Source organism: Rhinopithecus bieti, unplaced genomic scaffold (genome assembly GCF_001698545.2).
Source record: "Rhinopithecus bieti isolate Rb0 unplaced genomic scaffold, ASM169854v2 scaffold_20891, whole genome shotgun sequence".
NCBI lineage: Eukaryota > Metazoa > Chordata > Mammalia > Primates > Cercopithecidae > Rhinopithecus > Rhinopithecus bieti.
This window is the reverse complement of record NW_016810137.1, coordinates 131,218-157,998: the sequence shown is the minus strand read 5'-3', so window position 1 is coordinate 157,998 and position 26,781 is coordinate 131,218. Positions and strand designations below refer to the sequence as shown.

Here is a 26,781-nt window from a genome sequence, read left to right as displayed (position 1 = left end):
CGGGGGGGTGGGCTCTGCTGCTGGACTTGGAGCCAGGATCTGTTTGTAGCCTCCCTACTGCAGACGGGCAGCTGCATGACTCATGAGCTGAGGGGCCAGGCAGAAGCCATTCTCTTTGGTTCACAGGAATTCTGCTTGTTTATTTGTGTGTGTGTGAGTTCGTGTGTTTCCTTCTTTCCTTCTCCCCCTTCTCTAACTCTTCCTCCTCTGCAGGAGATCTGCCCAAGGAGAATCCATATGAGGATGTGGACTTAAAGAGCCGAAGAGCAGGACGAAAATCCCAGCAACTGTCTGAGAACTCCTTGGACTCTTTGCACAGGATGTGGAGTCCTCAGGACAGGAAGTACAACAGCCCACCCACACAGGTAACTCAGCCCTGACGTGGGCCTGTAGGGTTAGCGTGAGGGCCACAGTGGGGGCCTGCCCTTCCAAGGCTTGGGCCCAGCTTCCATTCAGACTTTTACCCTCACTAGTACTTGATAAAGGAGGTCTCCTCAGCAAAGGGCTCTGCACTCAGGGACATCCACCATATTGAAACCCCTGTGGACAACTGGCACCTGCTCTGAGGGGCATCCTGTCCTATCTTCTTTCCCTTCCTACACAAGCTCTGAGTTGCAAAACTCAGCCAGGAGCCCTTGCAGTCTCCTGTCTGATTATTTATCACCCTGTGCGAAACAGGAAGACAGGGCCTAGTGGGAGTCTTGGCATTCTGCAACTCTGCCAGGAGTCATCTCAGTACTGGCATTAGGGGGCCATTTGTAGGCCCCCAAATCACATTTGGAGAGCCAGACAGGTGTCTGTGACACCTGGAGCCACTCCTATGGGAGAGAGTAAGCATGAATCTTTAAGGAATGGATGGGGAGAAGGCAGAACGAGAGGAAAGGTGAAAAGCCAAAGGAAGCTCTTGGACTTCAGCTCCTTCTGTCCTTGTCCAGGATGACAAGAGGCAGGTGGAGAGGCTTCTCTGACCTCCCCAGGTAACTCTAATTATCTTTGCAAATGGAAGGACCTGTATAGCATTGGCCAGATAATATAAAAATGATTTCTTCTGGCTTTGGAATAAGGTGTTTGTTTTTATAAAAGATCTACCCCATAGCTGGGAGTGGTGGCTCACGCATGTAATCCCAGCACTTTGGGAGGCCGAGGTGGGCGGATCATCTGAGGTCAGGAGTTCGAGACCAGCCTGGCCAGTGAAACTCTATCTCTACTAAAAATACAAACATTAACCTTGGGCATGGTGGCGCACGCCTGTAGTCCCAGTTGTTTGGGAGGCTGTGGCAGGAGAATTGCTTGAACCCGGGAGGCGGAGGTTGCAGTGAGCCAAGATCGCGCCACTGCACTCCTGCCTGGGCGACAGAGTGAGACTCCGTCTCAAAAGAAAAAAAAAAAGAAAAAAAAAAAAAGATTTACCCCCTAATTAGGGCTCTGTTCAAACAGGCTTCCTCTGAGTTTGCATTGCCAGATTGATTGGGTGAGAACAGGAAATTGGGGGCTATGAAGGAAGGAGGATTTGCTGAAGAGTGAGGAGAGGCAATTCCAGAACCAGACAGTGGTTGGGTGTCTGTGGGATACTTGCCTCCCCACAGGGTCCACAACAAGGATGGTGCCCTGGGCTGAGAGGTCAGCGCACATGGCGAGAGGCAGAGAGTAGATCAGGGCTGGGAAGAGGGCAGTCAGGGCCTTGTGAGTGTGGAAGTCAATTCAGTGTGAGGCCTGCCTGGCCCAGCTTTGGTGATCAGAGCCCAGAGCCCCTGTGTTCTCCATGGGAGCAGTTAGGAGGGCCAGGCTGCAGGATCTCCCAGCCCAGCAGGCTGGCCATTAGGTTATGGCCTCTGCTGTCTGAAACCTTTTAGGACTGGCTCAGGGGCAGAGGTCTGGAAGACTGGTTGCATCACCCAGACCCAGTAATCCTTGTCCCAAAGCTCAGGAGGAGCCTCCAAAATTCCCACTTTGCCTTTTTCTTCCATTCAGATAAGAGCACAGGTGCTTTTAGCCTCTGCTTTCATTTTTTGCTGGCAGTAGTGAAGCTTCCTTTAGGGAAGGCAAATATCTAATCTAGCCCTGACCTGGCTGATTAGTAGTTAAAGTCTTAAGAGAGATATGGAAATTCCAGGGCAAGATTGTGGGGAGCCAGGGATGCCAGCCCTTGGCCTCTGTGTCCCCATCCCAGCCGAGAGGCACCGGCCAAGGCCTCTGTGGCGAGCCCCTCTCACATGTCCTCTCCCCCGTGCCAGCTTTCCCTGAAACCCAACAGCCAGTCCCTGCGCAGTGGGAACTGGTCAGAAAGGAAGAGCCACCGGCTGCCACGATTACCCAAGAGGCACAGCCATGACGACATGCTGCTGCTGGCTCAGCTGAGCCTGCCGTCCTCACCCTCCAGCCTCAACGAAGACAGCCTCAGCACCACCAGCGAGCTGCTGTCTAGCCGCCGGGCCCGCCGCATTCCCAAGGTACCCTCCCCAGAGGCAGCCCACTGGGGCTGGGCAGGTGGGTGGGCAGGCAGCCAGCCTTTCTCTCTCCTTCCTGGCTTCCTTCCTTCCCTAATCTGGACTGCTTCCTCGATTCCCTTTGAATAAATTCTGGGTCTGTGCACTGGCCTCTTTTTCATCTGATTAATTATCCTTTCTTATCGATAAAGATGCATTAACTGATTCTTGGTGCTCAGACGTTAGAGGAAGGAAAGGCTAGCCAAGGCTCTCCATTAGTAAGTGTGGTGTATGAGTTTTGGGGTATCTGCACACATAAGCATTTCCAGGCTTTCAAGGACCTAGGACTCAAACAAGGGTTCTTCCTATAACTCACAGCATTGAAGAGTTTTCAGCAATGATTTTCACACATAGGCAGCCAGGCCCAAATCCCCGGCCCAAAGCAGCAGGATTTAGCCAGATGGTATTTTTAGCCTGCAAACAATGCTTGGGTATATTGGGAATTTAGATTCTTCCTGTCGGGGCCCCAGGTTATGGCCCAGAGGGGAAAGGCTAGAATCCTTGTTCCTGTTATTGCATCTCAGAAGCTCTTTGTCTCAGTTGGTTCAATGACTCTTGGGACCCAGGAGTTACCATCCTGTCTAGTTTGATCATAGTTCCTTCCTCTGGGGAGCTAAGTTTAGTGTCCTTGTGTTGGGGCAGGAGACCACTCTTGGGGGACTAGGTGTATGGAGAGCTACCAGGCATGGCTGGTGAGTCACCACTTGGGGTCGGTTCTGCAGTTAGACCAGTCCTGGACCCAGCGGGTGCAATGCAGAAATCTTGTACCATTAAGGGCAGGGATGAGCTCCTACTCAGCCTTCTTGTTAGTGGGGCAGCTGGTGTTAAGGTTACCTCACCTGCCCTGCTTTTCTCACCCAGCTTGTCCAAAGAATTAACTCCATTTACAATGCCAAGAGAGGAAAGAAGAGATTAAAAAAGTTATCTATGTCCAGCATTGAAACAGCATCACTGAGAGGTAGGCTTTGGTGCCGGAGCTGGTTCAGGTGTCTCGGGCCCTTGGGCATTAGGAATGGGAGAGGCATCAATTTGCCTGTGGAGGATAGAGCCCTGCCGGGAAATGGCCACATAGGAGGGAGGAGCAGAGAGGGAAGAAAGGTCTGGGATGGGTTCCTTCAGACTTTGGGCTGTGAGGCCCTTAGTAGGGAGGTGGGTGTGGGAATCGGCTTCTGCAAAAGGAAAGGCCAGACTCACTGAGCATTGCAATCTGTTTCCCATTTCAAATCTTGGCCTCCTGGAGGCAGGATGTCTGACCATGGGCCCAGAGAAGGTAGAGACCATCCCCTGTGAGAAAAATTGGGGTGGTAGGGGAGCAGAAAACATTGGCTGTGGGGTCCAGCAAGTATGTCCTCTGTTGTTCCTTTTCCAGATGAAAACAGTGAGAGCGAGAGCGACTCTGATGACAGGTTCAAAGGTGAGGCACAGCTCCCACGAGCACGGAAGCTCTCCCAGCAGGGCTGCAGGGAATCAGCCTTCTCTGCCGATGCATGTGTGGCTCCAGTGTCCGTAACTGGCCTGATGTGGAGAGGCGACAGACAGGCCAGATACCAGAACAACAGAGCAAGAGCCACAGGGAAGTCTGTCCTTACAGACATGTGAGCTCAGCCCTGCAAGGTTAAATCCAGATGTCTCCCTTTGCCAAATGTAAGGGTGGAGCCCTGCCCAAACTGTCCCAAGCCATTGCCCATGGGAATTGGGAGCTAGATTTGCCTGGTAAATGTTGTAGATCTCAGCTGGGCGTGGTGGCTCACGCCTGTAATCCCAGCACTTTGGGAGGCCAAGGCGGGCAGATCACGAGGTCAGGAGTTCGAGACCAGCCTGGCTAAGATGGTGAAACCCCATCGTTACTAAAAAAAAAAAAAATAACAAAAATTAGCCAGGCACGGTGGTGGGCATGTGTAATCCCAGCTACTCGGGAGGCGGAGGCAGGAGAATCACTTGAACCTGGGAGGTAGAGGTTGCAGTGAGCTCACTGAAATCAGGCCACTGCACTCTAGCCTGGGAGACAGAGCAAGACTCCATTTCAAAAAAAAAAAAAAAAAAGGTTATAGATCTGGAGGGTGAGAGATGGGTACAGAAGATTACAAGGACCTCTTCTGGCAAGAAATGTACCATAGACTGAGGAAACTGTTTCTCTGGAGGCCCTGCAGCCCCACCCCCCCATCTCCCCTCTCCCCGGAGAGGAGCCTGAAAAGGTTCTGGAACCTTCACATTCCAGGGTCCTTGGATAAATCTTTGTGCTTTCTCTACTGGGAAACCCTGCTTAGGCCTTCCTGGATGATTATCCTTTCATCCCCAGGCAAATGGCAAGTAGACTTTGGATGTAGGAGCATGGACAAGGCTCAAGTACTGCTGGGGGCCCAGGGATGAAGCCTTTGTGGATGTTCATGTATTCTGGTCCTTTTGGTACAGGGACAGAGTGGGTGCCAAGATGCATCCCTGGGTTTGCCTGGCCTCGGCAGTCCTCCTGCCCCAGCTCAGTCTCCAGAGGCTCCAGGAAGACCAGGCCTGCAGCCTCCTGTGTCAGGGCAGAGTCTTTGTGCAGGGGTCAGCACCTTGTGCCTGCCAGTCCTCCCGCACTGCAAGCTGGAGATGGTATCAGACTAGGCTTATGCCCTGAAAAGTGCTCCACAGTGATGGAGCCCTGAGCCAGGGGTAGAGGAGCTAACATGAGGCCTGTGAGGGTCCATTCCCTGATGTGCAACCTGCCTCCAGCCCACACACAGCGCCTGGTCCACATCCAGTCGATGCTGAAGCACGCGCCCAGCTATCGCACGCTGGAGCTGGAGCTGCTGGAGTGGCAGGAGCGGGAGCTTTTCGAGTACTTTGTGGTGGTGTCCCTCAAGAAGAAGCCATCGCGAAACACCTACCTCCCCGAAGTCTCCTACCAGTTTCCCAAGGTGAGGCCCTCTCCCTCCCAACCTTGCCCATATTTCCCCTCTTCCATCCTCTATCCACCAGGCCTATTTGGGGAAGGAGAGAGATCTTGTTCGTCTCCTTCCTGACGAACAAGATGTTCATTCAGAAACACATCATCCCTTATCAGAAGCCCTGACCTATTGAGAGTCAGGCATGTGCTAAAGGCATATAAAGATGAGTTTAACATGGATCTTCTCTCGAGGAACTTTAGATGGCCTGTTACAGGAGATTGGACTTTCAACACAGGAAAGGCCAAGGGCTATTCTGCCACAGCCCTGAACCTGCCTCCTCTCGGCCAGGAGGGAAGTGGGTTTGGGCTGCAGCGGGGGTGGGTTTGGGCCAGTGCTTGTTCAAGGGATGAGGGCTGAGAGAGAACCTCTCAATGTGCTTAGAATAAAATCCAAAACGATTGAATACCATACAGTTCACCCACTTAATGTATACAGTTCAGTGTTTGGGTGTATTCACAGAATTGTGCAATCACCACTTACCAATTTTAGAACATTTTTATCACCCCAAAGAGAAACTCTGCACCCACTAGCTGTCACTCCGCACTTGTCCCACTAGCCTCTCTCTCACTCCGCCTTCCCTGCTTGTCGCCAGCCAGCCTGGCCTCCCTCTTCTTCCTCTCACACTCAACCCCTCTTTCTGCCATTGCCTCTGCCAGGAATGTGCTTTCTCCAGCTCTTCACATGGCTGCTGGCTCCTTCTCATTTTTCAGGCTCTGCTCAAGTAGGACTTCTTTCAGGAGGTCTCTCCAGACGCCTGCATGGAGCCCCTCCCCTACCCAGCTTGCTCTGTTACATCACCCTGCTTATTATTTATTTATTTATTTATTTGAGACAGAGTTTCACTCTTGTTGCGCAGGCTGGAGTGCAATGGTGCGATCTCGGCTCACTGCAACCTCTGCCTCCTGGGTTCAAGCGATTCTCTTGCCTCAGCCTCCCAAGTAGCTGGGATTACAGGCATGCGCCACCACTCCTGGCTAATTTTGTATTTTTAGTAGCAACGGGGTTTCTCCATGTTGGTCAGGCTGGTCTCGAACTCCCAACCTCAGGTGATCCGCCTGTCTCGACCTCCCAAAGTGCTGGGATAACAGGCATGAACCACCACGCCCGGCCACCCTGCTTATTTTTTTTTTAGGCCCCACTCTGAGATGTTGTGGTTGACCATCTCACTCTGCTGACCAGAATGTGCAGGGTCGGGGACCTTGTCCGCTTTGTTTTCCATCGAGAGCCAAGAACCCTGGCGCACAGCACTGTGTCAGATGCCATACAGAAGGCACTCTGCTGGCATTTATTGAATGAATGAATGATGACTCAGGGCTCTGTAAGAATTCGGAGTGGGACAACAGTTGCTGAGATCATGCCCACTGGTCAGTGGCATCTAGGGTCCTTGGGAGGAGGGGTTTCTCAGCCACCACCACCCGCCCCCAGGTTCCATGTCATCTCCTGGTTCCTTCTTCCCTGCAGCTGGACCGACCCACCAAGCAGATGCGAGAGGCAGAGGAAAGGCTCAAAGCCATTCCCCAGTTTTGCTTCCCTGATGCCAAGGACTGGCTCCCTGTGTCAGAGTATAGCAGGTGAGACCTGGCCTGACCGGAGGGAGGAAGGGGCATAGCCTTCTTTACCCCCATAGCAGTAGGCACCTGAGTGGGGCCTGCTCTAGTCTCATCCTCCTCTCCTACAGCAACCTGGCCCTTCACCCAACCCTGAAGATGACAGTCCCTATTCTTGGGGGCTGTTTCCTAGGTCCTCTCACACCTCCCTGACGCCAGACCTCTCTTTGTTCCAGTGAGACCTTTTCTTTCATGCTGACTGGGGAAGATGGCAGCAGACGCTTTGGCTACTGCAGGCGCTTACTGGTGAGTGAGGCCATTTGGTCCTCGGGCTGGCAGGCAGGGGCTAGGTCAGGGTGTGTGTGTGTGTGTGTGTGTGTGCCCTTCTGCAACTTTAGCTTGTATGAAATCCTATGTTCTGTTCCCTGAGGCCACCCCCAACCCCCTGCCAACACACACATTTTCACAGGTGAGGCCACCCTGGGAGAGCAGGGCTCAGAGTGGTGCTTCTGAGGGGGCCTTAGGATCGGAGATTATCTGGAATAAGGGGAGGGAGTGGGTTTTCGTGTCTTTTAGTTTTCTCTACTTTTCTTCATTTTCCTTGGGATCGTGGGCTCTGATTGCTGGTCTCTGGTTGCAGGATCGAATCACCCCCAGCAGTATGTATATATGCATCAGATTCGGTGAGGGACAACATTCCTCACCTCCATACCTGGCCAGGCTGTAGTGGGGAGGAGGCCTGTCTGTGGTATGGTAGGGCTGGAGATTGGGGAGGGACAGAGACATATCTTCTCTGGGAATCTAAAAGAGATACCTTGAATCTAGGGGAAAGGGATTAGGTTTTGAAAATGTTAGCCATTTTGTAAAGAGAAGTCCTTCACCATCTCCATTCCCATTAGTCCTGGGAAATAGATTAGGGTAGAGGCCCAGAGCCTGGCCCCTGCTGGACTCCTCACTTGGAGCACTGGGTTGTTGACAATGTTTTGGGGTTTCCAGGCCTTAGCAAGAGAAAGCCTCCCCAGATACCAGTCTAGGGGTAGATGAAGGGGGCAGGAGCCCTGAAGGAAGGATTTGGGGCCAGTCATTCATTCATTCAGAAACACATCATCCCTTATCAGAAGCCCTGACCTATTGAGAGTCAGGCATGTGCTAAAGGCATATAAAGATGAGTTTAACATGGATCTTCTCTCGAGGAACTTTAGATGGCCTGTTACAGGAGATTGGACTTTCAACACAGGAAAGGCCAAGGGAATAGACATTGTTTAGAACCTGTCACATTCCAAGCTAGATGCTTCAAGTATGTTTTTTAAAAAAAATGATCACAATAGCCCATGGGTTGTTATTATCCCTGATCCATAGATTGGGAAGTCAAAACTCAGAGGTAGAATGACTTGCCCAAGGTCACACAGAACCAGAAGGGAAGTCGTTTGTCACCAATCGGGTACTCTTGGATCACCCCCAGAGGATGGACTGGGGAGAGGGGGTGTTGGGAGGTAGAGTGCCCAGGGAGGGGTGAAGGGCATATGCACAGGAGCGATGCCAGGTGGTGAGCCAGGCAGAGGCCAGCAAGCCTCTGGCCGCCTGGGCCTCCTGGGCTTGGAAGGAGTGTTGTGAAGGCTGCCTTTGCTGGAACATAGATGCAGCAGAGCTGCTCCTTTGCAGTGGGGCTGCTGCCCCCAGGGAAGAGCGTGTTTGTCCTGGCGTGCTCAGAGAGGGCCTGGGCTGGGTCCCTGCCAAGGGGGCTGGCACTAGCTCGGCATTCCTGCAGATTGGACACAATGATTCTAACCCAAATCCCACATACTTGATTTAATCACTTGGGGCTTTAGGGGAGGCGGGGGAGAGGGAAAGAGACAGGAGTGAGTTTCAGGCCTAATATGGACAAAAACAGATTCTGCCTTCTCTGTATCTGTGACGTGTGGCCAGCAGGTTTGGAGACTGAAATAGCCCCATCTGCATTTGCTTAGCAGCCTGCATGAGGGGCCAGCACCTGCTGCTCTGCTCCCTCCTGACTCGGACTTGCCAGGCCCTCCAGGCCTCTGAGCCCTGCTGGAGAAGGCACTGAAGCCTGCATGGGGGCTCTGGGCCTGGGAGCTCTCAGTGCATGTCTCCCCTTCAGCTACCCACCATTTTTTTTTTTTTTTTTTTTGAGACGGAGTTTCACTCTTGTTGCCCAGGCTGCAAGTACAATGGCGTGATCTCAGCTCACCGCAACCTCCACCTCCCGGGATCAAGCAATTCTCCTGCTTTAGCCTCCTAAATAGCTGGGATTACAGGGATATGCCACCACGCCCAGCTAATTTTGTATTTTTAGTGGAGACGGGATTTCTCCATGTTGGTCAGGCTGGTCTCGAACTCCCAATCTCAGGTGATCCACCTGCCTCGGCCTCCCAAAGTGCTGGAATTACAGACATGAGCCACCACGGCCGGCCATGCCCACCTTTTAAGTCCTGTTCTTCTTTGTGCTCCTTTACTCTATAGCAAACCTCTACCAATTGTCTTTGTTTCTTTTCCTTCCTGTCAGAAAGCAGCAGGCTTTAGGGTTAAGACAGCCAAACAGGGCCAAAGCAAACTTCTGGCTCCACAGCTTCTAGATAGGTGGTCTTAGGCAATGGCTTAATCTTTTTGAACTCAGTTGCCTCATCTATGAAGGAGATAATAATCCCGGTCTCACAAATCTCTTGTAAAGTTCCAAGTCAGGTATAGCAAATGTTCGATAAATAGTAGCTCCCATCTCTTGTTTTCAGTTTGCTCTCTTAGAATGGAGGTGGATTAAGAAAGGGGGAAAAGAACCAAAAAAGGAACGTTATGCTGAATATGCCCTATGGGGCTAAAAAGCTACAATGGCTTGCTCCTAAGGATGTACCCTAGTCCTTCCCATCTGCTGGGGTCCCAGCCTCAGGGATATGAATCCACCCATCACCCTGTAGCCTCTGCCAAACTGCTTTGCCCTTTACCAGCCCCTGTCAGCGTCCTCCTGGGAGGAAGGGCAGAGCCTGTGTGGAGCCTGGCAGGAGCCTGGTACCTGGTGCTGGGAGACCCTGCAGAGCTGAGGCCTGTCCTGAGAGTGGTGGCTTTTCCTTCAGGGCCCTGGTTGCAGAGAGGTTTAGAGGAGGGTTAGAGTCTTCCTCCACTAGAAGTGCAGTCCTTACTCCTCAGTTCCCAAGGAAAAGGAGCCAGAAATGGTAATCATGCATTCTCTGTGTCTGTCTCTCTCCTCCTCCTCCTTGTCCTGGCCCAGCCAAGTGGGAAAGGGCCCCGGTTGCCAGAGGTGTACTGTGTCATCAGCCGCCTTGGCTGCTTCGGCTTGTTTTCCAAGGTAAGAGGCTCTGGCAGGCTTCCCTCCCCCTGCCCCAGCTGACAGCTCCCACAGGAGTATCTGCAGCCAGCTTAGATGAGAAAACCACCTGTGAGTGTGAGCAAGCGGGAGACAGAATGCAGGAGCAAGTACCAGTGAGCTCTATGACGCCCTCCCATTCCCCAGCCTGACCCTCTACCCAGCTGGCTGGCATTTCCCCAGCTCCTGTGCTGGCCCTGTCACAGCCCACCCTGGGCCCTGGGCAGAGCCAGAGTCCTTGGGGAAGCAAGAGTGCCCAGGGAGCTGACTCTTGGGTGGTATTTCCTTTGCCCAGCTACTCTGCTCTTGGGGACTGAAGCAAGGCCAGTTAAGGAACAGAGGAATCACTGAGTGCCAAGCAAAACGGGAAGGGTAGAGTGTGCAGATCCTGGCAAGACCGCCTTCCCATCTCCCAGCTTCTGGGCCAGCCCGGTCAGATGCTTGGCTGCCCTCTTCTCTGCCAGGAGGGGAGAAGGGCACTGCCCTGACACCCTTCCTCTCTGGGCTGCTGGCGGTGGGCACAGGTCCTAGATGAGGTGGAGCGCCGGCGTGGGATCTCCGCGGCATTGGTCTATCCTTTCATGAGAAGTCTCATGGAGTCGCCCTTCCCAGCCCCAGGGAAGACCATCAAAGTGAAGACATTCCTGCCAGGTGCTGGCAATGAGGTAGGGATTTCTGCACCCTCTTCTCTTGGGCTACAGGCTGGGGTGGCAGGAGGACCACGCTAGCCAAGGTAATAGTCTTTGAGGGGTACAGAGCACGGCTCCTCCTTGCTCAACCATGTCAGTGTACCCAATCACTAGGGACCACAACAGCGAACAATAGGAATGTACATGTTGCCCAGCCCTCTGCTCCTCCCAGGGGCCTTCCCTGACCCATTTGGACTAAACTGCATTCCATCTGCCTTCCTTTTGTTCATTCATCGAACAGTTACTGAATGTGTGCCATCTCACAGTCAGAGATTGCGCCAGACCTCAGAGCAGAGTCAGAGTTAGAGGAACACGGCTCTGTCCTCATGAAGTTTGTAGTCTAGTGGGAGATACTGATATTATAATAAACACGTTTACATATACATAGGTAATTCCTAAATGTGTTACCAGCCAAGTGAAAGCACAGGACCTTATGAGAGTGTGGAACAAGGGTTCTGCTTTAAATTAGGGGCCAGGGAAGGTCTCCTCTGAGAAAGTAACACTTTACCAGAGACCTAAGTGGTGAGTGGGGGCAACTAAATGAAGCAGGAGGAGGGAGACGGAAAGAGAAGGATATGAATGGGAGAAGATTTTTCCAAGTAGAGGAACCAGCATCTGCAAAGGCAAAAGTTGGGCAAGTGCATGTGCTGGTCAGAGGGTTGACGGGGGTGGGTTGGCAGGCAAGAACCCAATCACGATGTCCCTGCTAGGCCAAGTTAAGGATTTGGGGATTTTATCTAAAGCAGGGGTATGATAAGATCTGATACATGTTTTCATTTTATTTTTTTGAGACAGGGTCTCACTCTGCCACCCATATTGTGCAGTGGTGCTGGAGTGCAGTGGTGCTGGAGTGCAGTGGTGCTGGAGTGCAGTGGTGCTATCATGGCTCACTGCAGCCTCACCCTCCCAGGCTCAAGCAATTCTCCCACTTCAGCCTCCTGAGTAGCTGGGACTACAGGCGTGCACTACCACACCCAGCTGACTTTTGTATTTTCTATAGAGACAGGGTTTCACCATGTTGCCCAGGCTGGTCTTGAACTCCTGGACTCAAGCAATCCTCCCACCTCTGCCTCCCAAACTGTAGGGACTACAGGCATGAGCCACCTGTGGCCAGCTGATACATGTATTCAAATCCCACTGTGGCAGCCGTGTAGCTAATGGTTGGAGTGAAAACAGGGAGACCAGCAGGGATACTGTTGTGGCACTACAGGCAAGAGATGATGGCAGCTTTGGATTAAGATGTGGTAGAACAGGGGAAGGGAAGTAGATGGATTTTAGAATTAGGACCAATAGCACTTTGTGTTTGATTGGAAATAGGGCATAGTTGTCACAGAGACTGTAAGGCTGACTCCCAGTTTTCTGGCTGGAGCCCCAGGGTAGATGATGGAGCCATGTACTGAGATGGGAGCTCGTGAAGGAGAAGCAGGTAATGAGGAGGAAGAGTCCAAATGTGTACATGTCAAGTTTGAGATGCCCGTGAGACCCCCAATAGAAGATATGTAGTAGCAAAGAGTGTAAATAGGGAAGAGAAGAGAGCCCAGTATGGGGTCCTCCTCAGTCCTGGGGAACCCCAACATGCAGAGGCCCTGCAGGAGAGGAGCCATAGCCCTGAAGTTTGAGGAGAGGGGAACACGAGGGGAGGGCTTCGGCTGAGGAGCACCTCAAAAAGGAAGCCATGATCTGAAGCAGGTACCACCAAGAGGTCAGGATGAGGTGTGGAAGATCTTGACAAGTGCAGGGCCCAGAAGTTGGGCTGGAGTGAGTTGAGAAGTGATGGGGGTGAGGAAGTGGAAACAGCCTGTGTAGACATCTTCTCAAGATTGCATGGCTGTGGAGAGAAATAGGGAAGAGGGCAGCAACTGAAATGTGGAACTAGGGAAGCTTGTTAGGGGTGGTTGTTTGTATGCTGGTGGGAATGGCTGCCAGAGGAAGAGGTTCAAGCTACAGGAGGAGGAGGGGCTAACAGAGTGTACTGAGAAGATGTGAGTGTTAGGCTCCATGGAGGGCTTGGCATTTATTGGGAGAGGAGGGAGTGGCTTAGTAGATACTGGATTCTCATCTGATGGCTTTGATTTTCTCAAAATAGAAAAGGTCAGACCAGGCACAGTGGCTCATGCTTGTAATCCCAGCACATCGGGAGGCTGAGGTGGGGGGGATCACTTGAGGTCCAGAGTTTGAGACCAGCCTGGCCAATATGTTGAAACCCCGTCTCTTCCAAAAATACAAAAAAAAAAAAATTGCCAGGTGTGGTGGCGCATGCCTGTAATCCTAGCCACTCAGGAGGCTGAGACAGGAGAATCTCTTGAACCCGGGAAGTGAAGGTTGCAGGGAGCCAAGATCGTGCCACTGCACTCCAGCCTGGGTGCGAGACTGCCTCCAAAAAAAAAAAAAAAAAAAAAAAAAAAAAATATATAAGTAGTACTAATATACTATATAGTATAATATAATATACTACTATGGAAATAAGGTCATTCTTTGAGAGTAAGAGGTGGATGTTGGGTTCTAGGAGAGGGAAGAGTAAATAAATTAGTTGTAGAGAATGGGAGAAGGACTGACCAAAAAAGCATACCAAGCTTGCTGAGCAGTGGCAACTCCTAGCTTGAGGGCTTTCTCCTCGCCTCTTTTCTCCCCTTCATTTAGAGGAACTTTAGGCTTTGTGGTGGCTGTGGGGCACAGGATAGGTGACCCTTGCCTTATAGCCCAGCATCGTGCCTGGGAGCTCTTCGTGGTCTGGCACTGGCCACCTCACTGGGCTCTCATCTTCTGACTTGATACTTACTCTTCCCTCAACCCTACTTCCTTTTGCCTAGAAGACACTTCCCTTCTTTTCTCTTTGGGGAGTCAAGTACCTTGTGCTCTGAAAGGCTTCCCTGACCCCTCCCCACGCACATGAGCTTGGCTGCCCTCCTAGATATCCTGCCTGTCCCTGTGCAGATGTTGGTCACACCCACTGGACTCCCAGGCTGTAACTGCTTGGTTCCTTCAGACCCCTGGGCCTGATCTCCTTGAAGGCAGGGATGCATGGAACAAGACCAGGAGTGGGAGCAGCCTCTGTGAATTCTCAATCCCTGGGGGAAGGGGGAGGGCTGGGCCCCAGGGACAGTAGGGACTAGGTGGGGCTGGGTGCTAGAGAGCAGAGCCTGTTGGGCTGCATGCAGGGAGCTTGTGACTTCTGGGGCAGGGACAGGGCCTGGAGCAGGTATAAAGGGCTCTGGCATCATTGTGGTACTTCTTTCCTTGAGCCCACATTCACTGACCATTTGGGGTGTACCCAGCATCTGGCAGATCACCGGTCCTTCCAGGAGTACACCATCAGGTGGGAGAGACAGTGGACACAGACCGCTACTGTGCCCTGTGCCCATTTTGCTGCTTCTCTGGGGCCCAGAAGGATGGATGCTGAGTTAGGAATCAGAACGCCTTCACTTGCTTAGACTCTGAGGAACAAATGAGATGATGTGGGTATAAAAACTCCTTGTAAAGCATTACCTTTGATGCCATCGGGCAATGAGAGAGAACTGGTTTCTCACCCTAGTTTTCAGGAGGCCTTCACATCTATGCTGCACACACACGCTATGGGACCAAGGATGAGGCCAGGCAGACCCCAGGGACAGCTGCTTTGGCACAGCCTGAGCGTCAGCAGTTCCTCCTGCCCTCACCACTGGGGTCACTCGCTACCTTCCACCCCCATGACTGCCCCCAGAGAAGTGGCTCTCTGAGCTGTGGCACTGACCTTGGGAGCCACCTTTGGAGGAAAGAAGGCTAGGCCTAGCCCTGATAAGACAGTCCTGCTTCCTGGCAAGGTTGCAGAATGGCCAGCTCTTTGCTTGTGTTTTCTTTGTGCCTGGCACAGGACTTAGGGTGATGGAGATAAAGGCCAGGATGGCAGGACAAATAGCCTCTGGAAGGAAACTCTTTCTAGCAGGAAAGGGAGGGGGACAGGGCAACAAGGACACCAGCATTGCCTTTCCAGAGGTGGCTGGGATTAGAGTCCTGGGATGCGGAGATGCCTGGAGAGCAGTGGGGTCTAGTCAGCATTAAGGGCTTAGACCTTTGTCTGGGGAGGTGGGCAGGAGGACCCTAGAGATGTGGCTGTGTGGTTCCCTGCTTCTCCCTATCTCTAAGAGCAGTCAGCTCTCCTCTCTTCCTGAGGTCCCGATGGATGGTCCCTCAACTCCTTCCTTCTGGATCCTTCCCCTCTTTCACAGGCAGCCCTCTCACCCACAGCCTGGGTGTTCAAGTGCTGTGAGAGTGGAGCTGTAGTCTGAGGGGTTGGAGGAGAGGGGTTTACTGCATAGCAGTAACCTGGAAGCAGTAACCAGAGAGACCTGGAAAAGAGCAGGTGGGAAGGGGAAAGCAGCCTCCAGTTGCTTCGTGGAGGGCTGGAGGGCACCACCCACCTGGCTGGCCCAGGCCCACTTTTCCATCGCTCTCCTGCAGGTGTTAGAGCTGCGGCGGCCCATGGACTCACGGCTGGAGCACGTGGACTTTGAGTGCCTTTTTACCTGCCTCAGTGTGCGCCAGCTCATCCGAATCTTTGCCTCGCTGTTGCTGGAGCGCCGGGTCATTTTTGTGGCAGATAAGCTCAGGTAGGGCCCAGCCGGGCAAGGAAGAAGAGGGGAGGGGGAAGGCATGCCCACAAGCGAATCAGCAAGTGTTCAGGAGCCTAAGCACTTGCTGGCTGGTGCTGGAGTGGGGCTGTGCATAGGGAGATAAAGACTAGGTGGAAAGGTAGCACCCCGTGTGGGTGAGGGAGAAGGGTTTGGGAGCACACAGATGGCGGGATTGAGAACCCTGTGGAGGGCTTGGCCTGAGGGAAGAGGGAGGGACATTTCTTCCTTTGCAACAGCCAAGACTGTGCAGATGGCGGTATATGTACAGGGGAAAGGTTAAGAAATTGAGATTTTTTGGCGGATGGTTGCATTTCTTCTGGAGGGGGAGGCAAAGCCATCTCAATGGGATGCTGAGTTTGAGGAAACAGCCGCTGTGAGGAAGGGGCAAGAGCACTGACTGGGGACAGTGTGAGGAGTGCTGAGCCAGCCAGTGAGGGTCCTGTGGAGGGTGTCCCCTGGAGAAGGCGACTGCAGTGGTCCAGGGCTGGGCACTGGGAGGGCTGGGGAGAAGGATGCCATGGGGGCATTGAGGTGCAGAGAGGAGAGTGGGTGAGGAAGGCTGGCCAGCCCACACCTGGAAACGATGTGCAGGGCCTGGAGGTGCCAGGGAAGTGGGGGAGCTGGTTTAGGAGGAGTAAGAAAAGAGCTGGGTGGGTCACAAGTCTTGGTCTGAAATGCTGGCATTTAGGACTTTAGAGGTAGAGGTGTCAAGGTCTGGTGGTGACCATGGGACGGGTGGCAGAAGTGATGGTCACTGGACCTGAGGCATTTTAGGAAGGAAGAAGTGAGAGCTCTTCTAGACAGCCAAGGTTGAAGAAAGAAAAAAGTTTTATGTCAGTGGTGGTTGGGGGGTGACACAGGCAAGGGACAGTGATATGGCTCCAATGAGTGGAGGAACACTAGGGCTTTTGGTTCTTACGCTGGTTTAGATAAAACGACACGGACACAGGTGGGGTCGGTTTTAAGGAGCGGAGAGTTTAATAGGCAAGAAGGAAAGAAGAAAGGAGAAGTACAGAGACAGAGGGAGGGAGGCTCCAAAGCCAAGAGAGGGAACCTCAAGTGCTGTGGACACCAGCCAGTTTTATAAGTAGGCTGGAGGAGGTGGTGTTTGATTTGCATAGGGCTTAGGGGATTGGTTTGACCTGGCATGTCACTCATGTAGCCCCTGAAAAAGCTGGCCCTCCCATCCTCGCCTTTTAATATGCGAATATAGGGTGCCTGATGTTCTACACACGTGGGAATATGCGGGGCAGCCATGCTGCTAGGCACATGTGGGGGCAAGGGCAAGAAGACAACGGTGAGAATTGCCGTGTTGGGTGGACCCAATTTCTAATGGTCTGTATTTGCATATCAAAGGTTGCCTGCCTGGCTGTAAGAGCTAGGGCTTGCTTTCTAGACAAGAAACGTTTTTGAGCTGCTTTAAAAGAAACGAAGCGCGGTGGCTCATGCCTGTAATCCCAGCACTTTGGGAGGCCGAGGCTGGCAGATCACAAGGTCAAGAGATTGAGACTATCCTGGCCAACATGGTGAAACCCTGTATTAGCTGGGTGTGATGGCGGACGCCTGTAGTCCCAGCTATTCAGGAGGCTCAGGCAGGAGAATCGCTTGAATCTGGGAGGTGGAAGCTGCAGTGAGTGGAGATTGTGCCACTGTACTCCAGCCTGGGAGTTAGACTCCGTCTCAAAATAAGTAAATAAATAAAAAATTAAAAATTAAAAAGAAACAAAAACTTTTCCTCTCTGTGTAAAATAATTTAATAACTCCTACAACAACAGGATGGGTTATTGGCAACATGTTACGTATTGTTTTGGTCAAAGAATCCATCCCAAGTAGTGGCTTCTCTAGAGTGGTCATTTGGACATTGATTAAACCACCTTAATGTCAGGTGCTCAGAGGAGGGCAGTGAAGGAAAATCCCCCTTCTGGTTTGCCCTCCAATAAGTCCTGAATCCCTGGGATATTCCCTTCCATATATATGAGGGAGCAGTTGAGAGGAGCCTGAGAAATGAACTCCCGATTGCCCTCACAGGGACAGGAACCCAGGCCCATCCTCAGCCCAGGAGAAGCAAGGAGGAAGAAAAACCAGAGCTGCTGACTTTTCCATAGAGTGCCAGGGTTTAGAAAGGAAAACTGCCCCTCACTTGTTCCCATCACAGCCTCAGTGCTTCTGTGTCTCACAGTTCTAGGTATTTTGTGGGCCCATCAGGCCCCTGTGAAGAAATCTAGCCCAACAGCTGGAATGAGCTAGGTAGAGCAGCTCAAAGAGGCCCCTCCTGTGTGCCAGCCATGGTCATTGTCAGCCAACAAAGCCCCTGACTGCCCGGCTTTGGTGCCCTGGCCTGGCCTTAGTGGCCCCTAAGACAGCCTGGACCATGTTTCTTTTCCTGAAGGTTCTACCCTCTTAATGCATGGCTGAGCCTCTTCTTTGCCACCCCGCCCCCTAGCCCAGCTCCCATGGGGCTGTGAATACAGCTATTGTTTCCTGTGGTTGCAGCTGCCTCTGAGCACATTCCAGGACCATTCTGGGAGGGACGATCCCAAGGTCTTGTTCTTGGCCTGGCCGGGTATTCAAGTTCTGCCAATTTGGGGTCTTGGAAAAGATGTCCTTGTTCTGCCTGGGGTCTGCCTCCGGCTGGAGAGGGGAGGGGTAGGTCCAGCCAGCTCATGTTCCATTGATGGTGATTTAGGTTTTCCACAAGTTCTTTGTCCCTCTTGCCTAGTTCTGATGTGGGGTGGGAGAGGGTACCCAGGATCTGCATTCACTGGCCCTAGGGGTTTACAAAACCCTCCTGCCTCCTCAGCCACGGGCCCAGTAATGTGCCCCCAAACCCAAGACAGCCCTTTTCCAGATCTTTGTCAGATGACTGTCCTGCGGGATGCTGCATACCTTCCTGGCTGTTTGTAAGTGCATTTCTCTGAGAGTAGCACTGTTGTCCCTGAGGCGCTACGCAGTGGGAAAGTGGGGGCTTCACCAGTCTGCAGGGTCCCTGAGCCCCATTAGCATTTTTGTTGCACTGGGAGGTTTATGATCAAAGGCTGTCCTGAGCCTCCAGTGAACTCTAAGGTCCTGGGCCTGGGCTCAGGTGCTCTGTCTCTCTGCCCATCAGTACCCTCTCCAGCTGCTCCCACGCGGTGGTGGCCTTGCTCTACCCCTTCTCCTGGCAGCACACCTTCATTCCTGTCCTCCCGGCCTCCATGATTGACATCGTCTGCTGTCCCACCCCCTTCCTGGTTGGCCTGCTCTCCAGCTCCCTCCCCAAACTGAAGGAGCTGCCTGTGGAGGAGGTGGGCCATGGGGTGAACCAGCTGGGGGGAAGGGTGGAAGGGGAAGCAGGTGCTGGGATCTTACTTGTGGCCCCTCGGCCTCTTTACCAGGCTCTTATCCTTTCTCCCTGGGAGGTCTGTCCCCGGCTGGAGTTCTTCCTGTTATCTGACCCTGGGAACCTGGGAGGTCTGGAGGCCTGGCAGAGGGCATTGCGGGACTCATGCCTTGAGCCACTCTGCTAATGACTCCTTTTCTCAGGCGCTGATGGTGAATCTGGGATCTGACCGATTCATCCGACAGGTAAGAGGGTGGGTGCTTGCTAGATCAGGCTCCTGAGCACCCTGCACCATCACACACACTACTCAACTTTCACAATCTGTTTGTTGAGCTCTCTGGGTTCCATACTTACTCACAGACTAGTCAAAGGTGGAGAGAAGCTAGTCTTGGAATCTTTGACCTCAGCAGGGTCTGCCTTTCCAGTGGCATCATCAGCTTCTGGAAGGCAGTGTGGGAACCTGAAGAACACGGCCTGGGAGTCCACAGACTTGACCACTGGACTTTGCCCGCTTTGAGCCACATGGTCTTAGGCCTCTAAATTCCTCTGAGCTCTAAAGCAGAGGTGGTGACAACATCCGCCTTGAAATGTTGCTGGGGGTTACACAAATATAGATTGTTGTGTAACGTACAGGTTTGCAATCATTGTTGTCAACTACAAAAAGCCTTTGTTAGTCGTGGAAATCCTCCTGACTCTCTACCAAGGAGCACAACCCAGTGCCTCCCCTATAGAAATGTACTTACTGTCTGTTACACACCAGTGATGTAGCTGAGGACTCCCTGGGTACCAGGCATAGTGATATGGACACAGAAACAGAGTGTAGAGACTGAAACAACAGTCTAACTTCATTCCTGAGACACAGGCTGGCCACGGTCTCCCTGCCCCAAGCCAACTGTGCCTCCTACCTAGAGCTGAAGATGGAGGACTTGGGGAGACCTAATCAGGAACCCCTGGCTAGTCCTGGTCACAAAGGCCACTGGCTCTACCACTTTTTTTTTTTTTTTTTTTTTTTTTTTTTTTGAGACAGGGTCTCACGGTCATCCAGGCTGGTGTGCAGTGGTACAATCATGACACTGCAGCCTCGACCTCCCTGGGCTCAGGTGATCCTCCCCACGTCAGCCTCCTAAGTAGCTGGGAGTACAGGTGCATGCTACCATACTTGACTAATTGTTTTGTGTGTGTGTGTTTTACAGATAGAGGGATCTGCTAAATTGCCCAGGCTCAGGCTGGTCTCGAACACCCTCCTAGGCTCAAGTGATCCTCCCACTCAGCCTCCCAAAGTGTTGGGATTACTGGCATGAGCCACTGTGCCAGGCCCTCTACTACTTTTAATCTCTGTAATCTTGGGCAAGTTTCCTCACCTTTCTGTGCTCCAGTTCCTCATCTTAAAATGAGGTTGATGATAGTTATGAGGGTTATTGGGAGAGATAAATGAGATTACCTACTCAAGCTCTTCTAACAGGTCTTAGCACATAGTAAGAGCTCAGAGTCAGCTCTGATTGTCACTGCTTTCTTTCTCCTGCAGATGGACGACGAGGACACATTGTTACCTAGGAAGTTACAGGCAGCTCTGGAGCAGGCTCTGGAGAGGAAGAATGAGCTGATCTCCCAGGACTCCGACAGTGACTCCGACGATGGTGAGGATAGTGCCCGGGCATGGTCAGCTCTGCTCCAGGCTCCCTCTGCTCTGGGTCAGGGCCCCATAGGGCCAGAACTCTGCCTCTGCGCATCAAACCCTTTCTGGCTGATGAGGACCTTGGTCTCACTCTAGCGTCTTTTCTACCCCAGGTGGTTTGGGAAGGAAAACCCAAAGACATGTGGCAACCCCAAAGATACTTTCTGCTGACAGAAAACTAATTATTCCTCCCTCTCAGGCCTTACCTCAAGCCATTGCAGGAGATGAAAGGAACTTCCTCTTCCTTGGAAGCCAGAAAAATCACTTAGGGTGAGGGATATGACAAAAGTGGTGCTCTGGTTTCTACTTTAATTCATCCAGCAATTATGTTTCAACTTCCATGTTCAGAACATAGTTTCTGGCCTTCGGCAGCTTGTAGGCTAGTTACAAGGCCATAGGCACAAGAGAGAAAGCTTCCAGAGGCTGGGCGCAGTGGCTCACGCCTGTAATCCCAGCACTTTGGGAGGCCGAGGCGGGTGGATCACCTGAGGTCAGGAGTTCGAGACTAGCCTGGCTAACATGGTGAAACCCCATCTCTACCGCTACTAAAAATAGAAAAATTAGCTGGGCGTGGTGGTGTGCACCTGTAATCCCAGCTACTTGGGAGGCTGAGGCAAGAGAATTGCTTGAACCTGGGAGGTGGAGGTTGCAGTGAGCTGAGATGGCACCATTGCACTCTAACTTGGGCAACAAGAGTGCAACTCAGTCTCAAAAAGAGCTTCCAGAACAGAAGAGTGGTACTGGGTGGAAGTCTTGTTGGGGAGAGGAAGACTACACCAGGCGAAGATTTGAGGAAGGCTTTGCAGGCTCTTGACCTGAACCTCAAAGATTTTCTTTTCCCTTCCAGAATGTAATACCCTCAATGGGTTGGTGTCGGAGGTGTTTATCCGGTTCTTTGTGGAGACCGTTGGGCACTACTCCCTCTTTCTGACACAGAGTGAGAAGGGAGAGAGAGCCTTTCAGCGAGAGGCCTTCCGCAAATCTGTGGCCTCTAAAAGCATCCGCCGCTTTCTTGAGGTTTTTATGGAGTCTCAGATGTTTGCTGGCTTCATCCAAGACAGGGAGCTAAGAAAGTGTCGGGCAAAGGGTAAGGCTTGTTTATCAGCTCTCTTCTCTCTCTAATTTTTTCACCCACAGCAGGGCTGAAGAACCAGGTACTATGATGGAAGTTCTTGGACATCAAGCTAGGGCCAGGCCTCTTAACATCCCTTTACTTCTGTTAGAAACTTCCAAGGGAGCATTCTCTTCCTCCTGTCCCAGTAAATGCCTTCACAAGGCTGTGCACAGGCTGAGCCACATAGCTAGAGATGGGACTCATCTCCGCCTAGGAGCAGCATGCTATTGGTTGCCCACCCCTTACTCAAAGAGGAGGATAGAAGAAAGCCCTTCTATCCAGAGAAAAGGAACAGACTGAGCAATTTTGGGGGTTCTGAGAACCCAGGGGTTGGGAATTCCCTTAGAGAGCACTGGGCCAGCTGTTGTAGGTTGGTGGCAGTCTTCATTGAAGGCAGATGGTTATCTCGCTTTTTGCTATTTCATCAGCTCATTCTAGGACTCTTTCATCTCATCACAATCTTTCTCTCTAACCTCAGGGTTAGTACTTCTTCTGTCCTCTAATACTATCCATTTAGTATAACAACCTTTTTGGAAAAACATGGTAGAATTGTCTGAAGGAAGCCAGAGATGTCCACTTGGGGCACCTCTGAACTGAGAAGCAGCCTCCTCGCCCTAGTGCAGCTTGGGAATGTGCATGGGGAGGCAGGGTGGCAGCAGCGAACCCCAGCAAGATGTCGCTAATGATTGCTTTGATGAGCCAGTCTGAATTCTAGTAAGATGCTCCTGCAAATTATCATCCCAGATGCTTGCTTTCTCGTTTTTTGGCATCTGTGCTCCATGGTTCCCTTCATGTAGGCCTCTCCTTCCCTTTCCTTCCTCCAATGACTATTCTCTTCCCTGTGCCTCTTTCTCTTACCCAGGTCTTTTTGAGCAGCGAGTGGAACAGTACTTAGAAGAACTCCCAGACACTGAGCAGAGTGGAATGAATAAGTTTCTCCGAGGTTTGGGTAAGTAGCCTTGTTACTGATGAGATAGATGTTCAGCAAGAAGGAAGGGGCTGGGGGATTTGTGCCCCCAAATACTCTAAATCCATGTCCACATGTGTTATACTGGGGCTGTAGACAGAACAGGAGGTAGACATCCCATAGTGATGAGAAGGCTCTCAGCCAGAATTCCAAGGGCATTTTGCACAGTAATAGTCCTTCAATATCTGTGGGGGATTGGTTCCAGGATACCCAAAGATACCAAAATCCACAGATGCTCAAGTCCCTTCTATAAAATGGCTTAGTATTTGGATATAACCTGTGCACATCCTCCCATATACTTTAGATCATCTTTAGATTACTTATAATACCTAATACAATGTAAACTGTGTTATTTTATTTATTTTACATTTTATTTTATTTTAGAGGCAAGGTCTGGCTCTGTCACTCAAGCTGGAGTGCAGTGGTGTAATCCTAGCTCACTGCAGCCTCAAACTCCTGGACTCATGTGATCCTCCCTCCTCCACCTCCTGAGTAGCTGGGACTACAGGTGTATGCCATTACGCCTGGCTATTTTTAAAATTTGTTTTGTAGAGATGAGGTCTTGCTATGTTGCCCAGGCTGGTCTCAAACTCCTGGGCTCAAGTAATACTCCCATATTGACCTCCCAAAGTGTTGGGATTACAGGCGTTAGCCAGTGCACCCAGCTGTAAATAGATATTATACTGTATTGTTTAGGGAATAATGACGAGAAAAAAAAAAGTCTATATATATTCAGTACAGACACCACCATTCATTTTTTCCCCCAAATATCTTTGATTTCCAGTTGGCTGAATCTATAAACATGGAACCCATGAACGCAGGACTCATGGATACGGAGGGCAGGCTGTATTTACCATATTGCATTACAAAGAGGAATCCCAGGTTCCCACATACCTCAGGTCTTTCTGTGTGCACTCCATCCTGAATGAATATGAAGGCCATTAGAGCCAGTGAGCTTTCCTCTAGACCATAACAGGTCTGCAGACACAACAGTGCGAGTGCCCTTCCTGCAAAATGCTCCCCTCCCTGCAGGGTGCTCAGCCCGTCAGATCAGAGAATCAGAGCATGTTTCTGTTTAAAGAGAAATTGAGACCAAAGAGGTTAAGTGGCTTCCCTAAAACCACACAGCGATTAATAGCAGTGCCCTAATTAGAGCTCTCACGTGTTTTCCCTACCCTGGATCAGATCACAGCTATAATCCAGTCTCCTAATCCTCTTCCTCTCCCATGAGAGGGTTATGGCTATAAGGAGGAGAGGGAGTGGAGGTTGGAAGGGATAACACTGAACATTCTCTCTCTTGTCCTCTCTGGCCCACAGGCAACAAAATGAAGTTCCTCCACAAAAAGAATTAAGCCCCCTTCTCAGTAGCAGAGTCCAGTGCCTTGCAGAGCCTGAAGCCTGGGGAGAAGGCCCAGCCTGGGACCCTCTGGGCTGCTGTGGCTCCTCTGCTCCCACAGATCCCATCCTCTAAGCCAGCCCACCTCTGCCTTCATCATATCCCGGGATACTGTTTGTAAATAATCTGCTGTAAGCTTTCTTAACTGTTTTTGTAACAAGCAAAGAGAATATGGTAAATATTTGTATATTCCCAAGGGGCCGGGTGCTTTCCTGTCCTGCTAGAGCATGGATGAAGTTTTGCTGGGTGCTCGTGACTGGCCAGTTTTGTGCAGCTGACTGTCTCAGCCAAACCACTGATCTTCCCCGGAGGCCTTCGGCCTGCCTGCCTGCCTGCCTGAGGCCCCTGCTGCCAGTCTCAGGCCCTGGAGAGCAGATGCTGTCTTGTTATGTACAGGAGGACCTTTTAAAAAAACTTAAGAGTTTCTATTTTTTCCTGGTAGTCCCCATACCCATACCCTCTGTTTTTGAAAGGCAAAGGCCAATCAGCATGGCACCAGGGTCTTAGGCCTAGTCCTCTCATTCCCCCCAGCCTCTGAGATGGTCAGTGTGTCATGGGAAGCCCACCCCCAGCTCTGCCAGTGCTCTCTGGGCCTGGCTCCCAGTCAGTGGTGGCCACGATGCGGTACAGGGCATTCCTCCTTCCCATCTACGGGTGTTCTCAATAAACAGTGTACAGTTGTTTGGGCCCAGAGCCTCATGTGTTCCTTGGCTTTGTTATCTAGAGTTCTCTCTCCTGGGAGTGGGCTGGGACTGGCCAGTCAGGGATGAAACATCACACAGGGAACTGAGTACTAGATTAAGGGGTTAGCTTTAGTGTGAGTCACTGACCTCCCCTAAAATGGAGTTCTCCAGCCTAAGTTGCATGACTGGTCTTTTTTTTGTTTGTTTTTTGAGACAGAGTCTCGCTCTGTCGCCCAGGCTGGAGTGCAGTGGCCGGATCTCAGCTCACTGCAAGCTCCGCCTCCCGGGTTCACGCCATTCTCCTGCCTCAGCCTCCCGAGTAGCTGGGACTACAGGCGCCCGCCATCTCGCACGGCTAGTTTTTTGTATTTTTTTTAGTAGAGACGGGGTTTCACCGTGTTAGCCAGGATGGTCTCGACCTCCTGACCTCGTGATCCGCCCGTCTCGGCCTCCCAAAGTGCTGGGATTACAGGCTTGAGCCACCGCGCCCGGCCATGACTGGTCTTAAGAGTTAGAAGATACCCAGTCATTGCAGTAGTTCAGCTTCCCTCAAGTGTTCAGCCTGTGCTTAAGTGTTTCCAGTGATGGAAAGAATGCTCTTTGCCCGTTGGCCCCATTATTAGGTAAATCTTAACATTTTCCTCTTCAGCCTGAAGCCCCTCAGATGTCATTTGAGTGTCCTGACATTGGTGGAGTGAAGCACAGCTAATGCCAACCCAGGCTTGGGCATAGCCCTGACCCACTCCCTGTGACTCTTCCATGTCACTCTGTGAATCATTTTTCCACTGGAACCCTAGGTTTTTATACAGAAAGTACTGCTACTTTCCACAGAAGAGGAAGGAGAGAAACAAGGTGGGAAATAAGGATGGTTTAGGCTTTTCACCCACCAAGGCCTTGGGAGAGCAGAGACTTTGCAAACTCCCAAGTGAGGCATTAAGCTGCAACCATTTTCCTTGGTATTGTGTTTGGGTCTGACAGGATTTGAACCATGAGTAAAGTTTTCCTGTCCTTCCACCCTTGTTGAGAGATGATCCCATCCTAAGTTTCCTCCCCCTCTTCCCTCTCCCCATCTCCACTGAGGCCTGCGCAGGCCTCAACCTGTCCATGGTTTGGGCCTGCTGTCAGCCTCACAGAATAAAGTGGAAGGTTTGTCTTCTGGGAAGGCAAAGTCATTTTCTGGCTCTGCCATTTGCCAGGACTAGGACAGGGATTGAAGCCTCGCGAGTCTTCAGTTCAGATCAAGAGAAAAGATGGATTACAACCAGAAGACTCAGAGTGGGATGTAGTTCCCTCCAGAACTCGTCGCTCTTAACTCAGCCTGGGCTTAGGATAGTCACAGAAGCAGATTCCTTAATAAGAAAAATACAGGCCGGGCGCGGTGGTTCATGCCTGTAATCCTAGCACTTTGAGAGGCCGAGGTGGGTGGATCACGAGGTCAGGAGTTCAAGACCAGCCTGGCCAACATGGTGAAGCCTCATCTCTACTAGAGATACAAAAAATTTGCCGGGTATGGGGGTGCACGCCTGTAATCCCAGCTACTGGGTGACTGAGGCAGGAGAATCACTTGAACCCAGGAGGCAGAGGTTGCAGTGAGCCGAGATTGTGCCATTGTACTCCAGCCTGGGAACAGGACGAGACTGTCTCAAAAAAAAAAAAAAAAGAAAGAAAAATACAGATTTAATTCCTAAAAGGTACATGCGCTCTCTCTCTTTCCCTTCCTCCCCCATTCTCTTCCACCCTTCCTTTTCAGCATGGCTCCAAAGAACCTTTAGACATGCAATCAGATCACAAGATGTGTATGTGTAAAATTTTTTTTTAAAATTTGCATTAATGGGGTCTCACTGTGTTGCCCAGGCTAGTCTCAAACTCCCGGGCTCAAACAGTCCTCCTGAAGTGCTGGGATTATAGGCATGAGCCACCACATCCGGCCTTATTCATAAATTTTGCCACTTTTACGTATCTTTAAAATACAGTATGTCCTTGCGTGAATACCAGAGCGGTATGTCTACCCGCTACTGTGGCTGCAGC

The 26,781-nt window shown here is 51.5% G+C and overlaps 1 protein-coding gene across 13 annotated transcripts in view; it reads left to right on the top strand.

The window, feature by feature from the left end:
• Positions 1-24,763, top strand: part of DENND2B (DENN domain containing 2B) — a 180,175-nt gene extending 155,412 nt beyond the window's left edge. For 7 of the 13 annotated variants that reach the window (XM_017891404.1, XM_017891405.1, XM_017891403.1 and 4 more), the window contains 16 exons: positions 214-365; positions 2,235-2,450; positions 3,348-3,444; positions 3,856-3,900; positions 5,202-5,386; positions 6,878-6,987; positions 7,200-7,269; positions 10,205-10,282; positions 10,825-10,965; positions 15,427-15,575; positions 18,682-18,883; positions 19,122-19,163; positions 20,444-20,555; positions 21,441-21,680; positions 22,570-22,656; positions 23,992-24,763. In XM_017891404.1, coding sequence (XP_017746893.1) covers positions 214-365; positions 2,235-2,450; positions 3,348-3,444; positions 3,856-3,900; positions 5,202-5,386; positions 6,878-6,987; positions 7,200-7,269; positions 10,205-10,282; positions 10,825-10,965; positions 15,427-15,575; positions 18,682-18,883; positions 19,122-19,163; positions 20,444-20,555; positions 21,441-21,680; positions 22,570-22,656; positions 23,992-24,026 — 1,961 coding nt within the window. In that variant the 3' untranslated portion in view covers positions 24,027-24,763. Of the gene's footprint in view, positions 1-213; positions 366-2,234; positions 2,451-3,347; positions 3,445-3,855; positions 3,901-5,201; positions 5,387-6,877; positions 6,988-7,199; positions 7,270-10,204; positions 10,283-10,824; positions 10,966-15,426; positions 15,576-16,955; positions 17,087-18,681; positions 18,884-19,121; positions 19,164-20,443; positions 20,556-20,792; positions 20,864-21,440; positions 21,681-22,569; positions 22,657-23,991 lie in introns of those variants that run through there. The other 6 variants (XM_017891410.1, XM_017891409.1, XM_017891401.1 and 3 more) reach the window with 5 other exon arrangements.
• Positions 24,764-26,781: the final 2,018 nt, after the last annotated feature.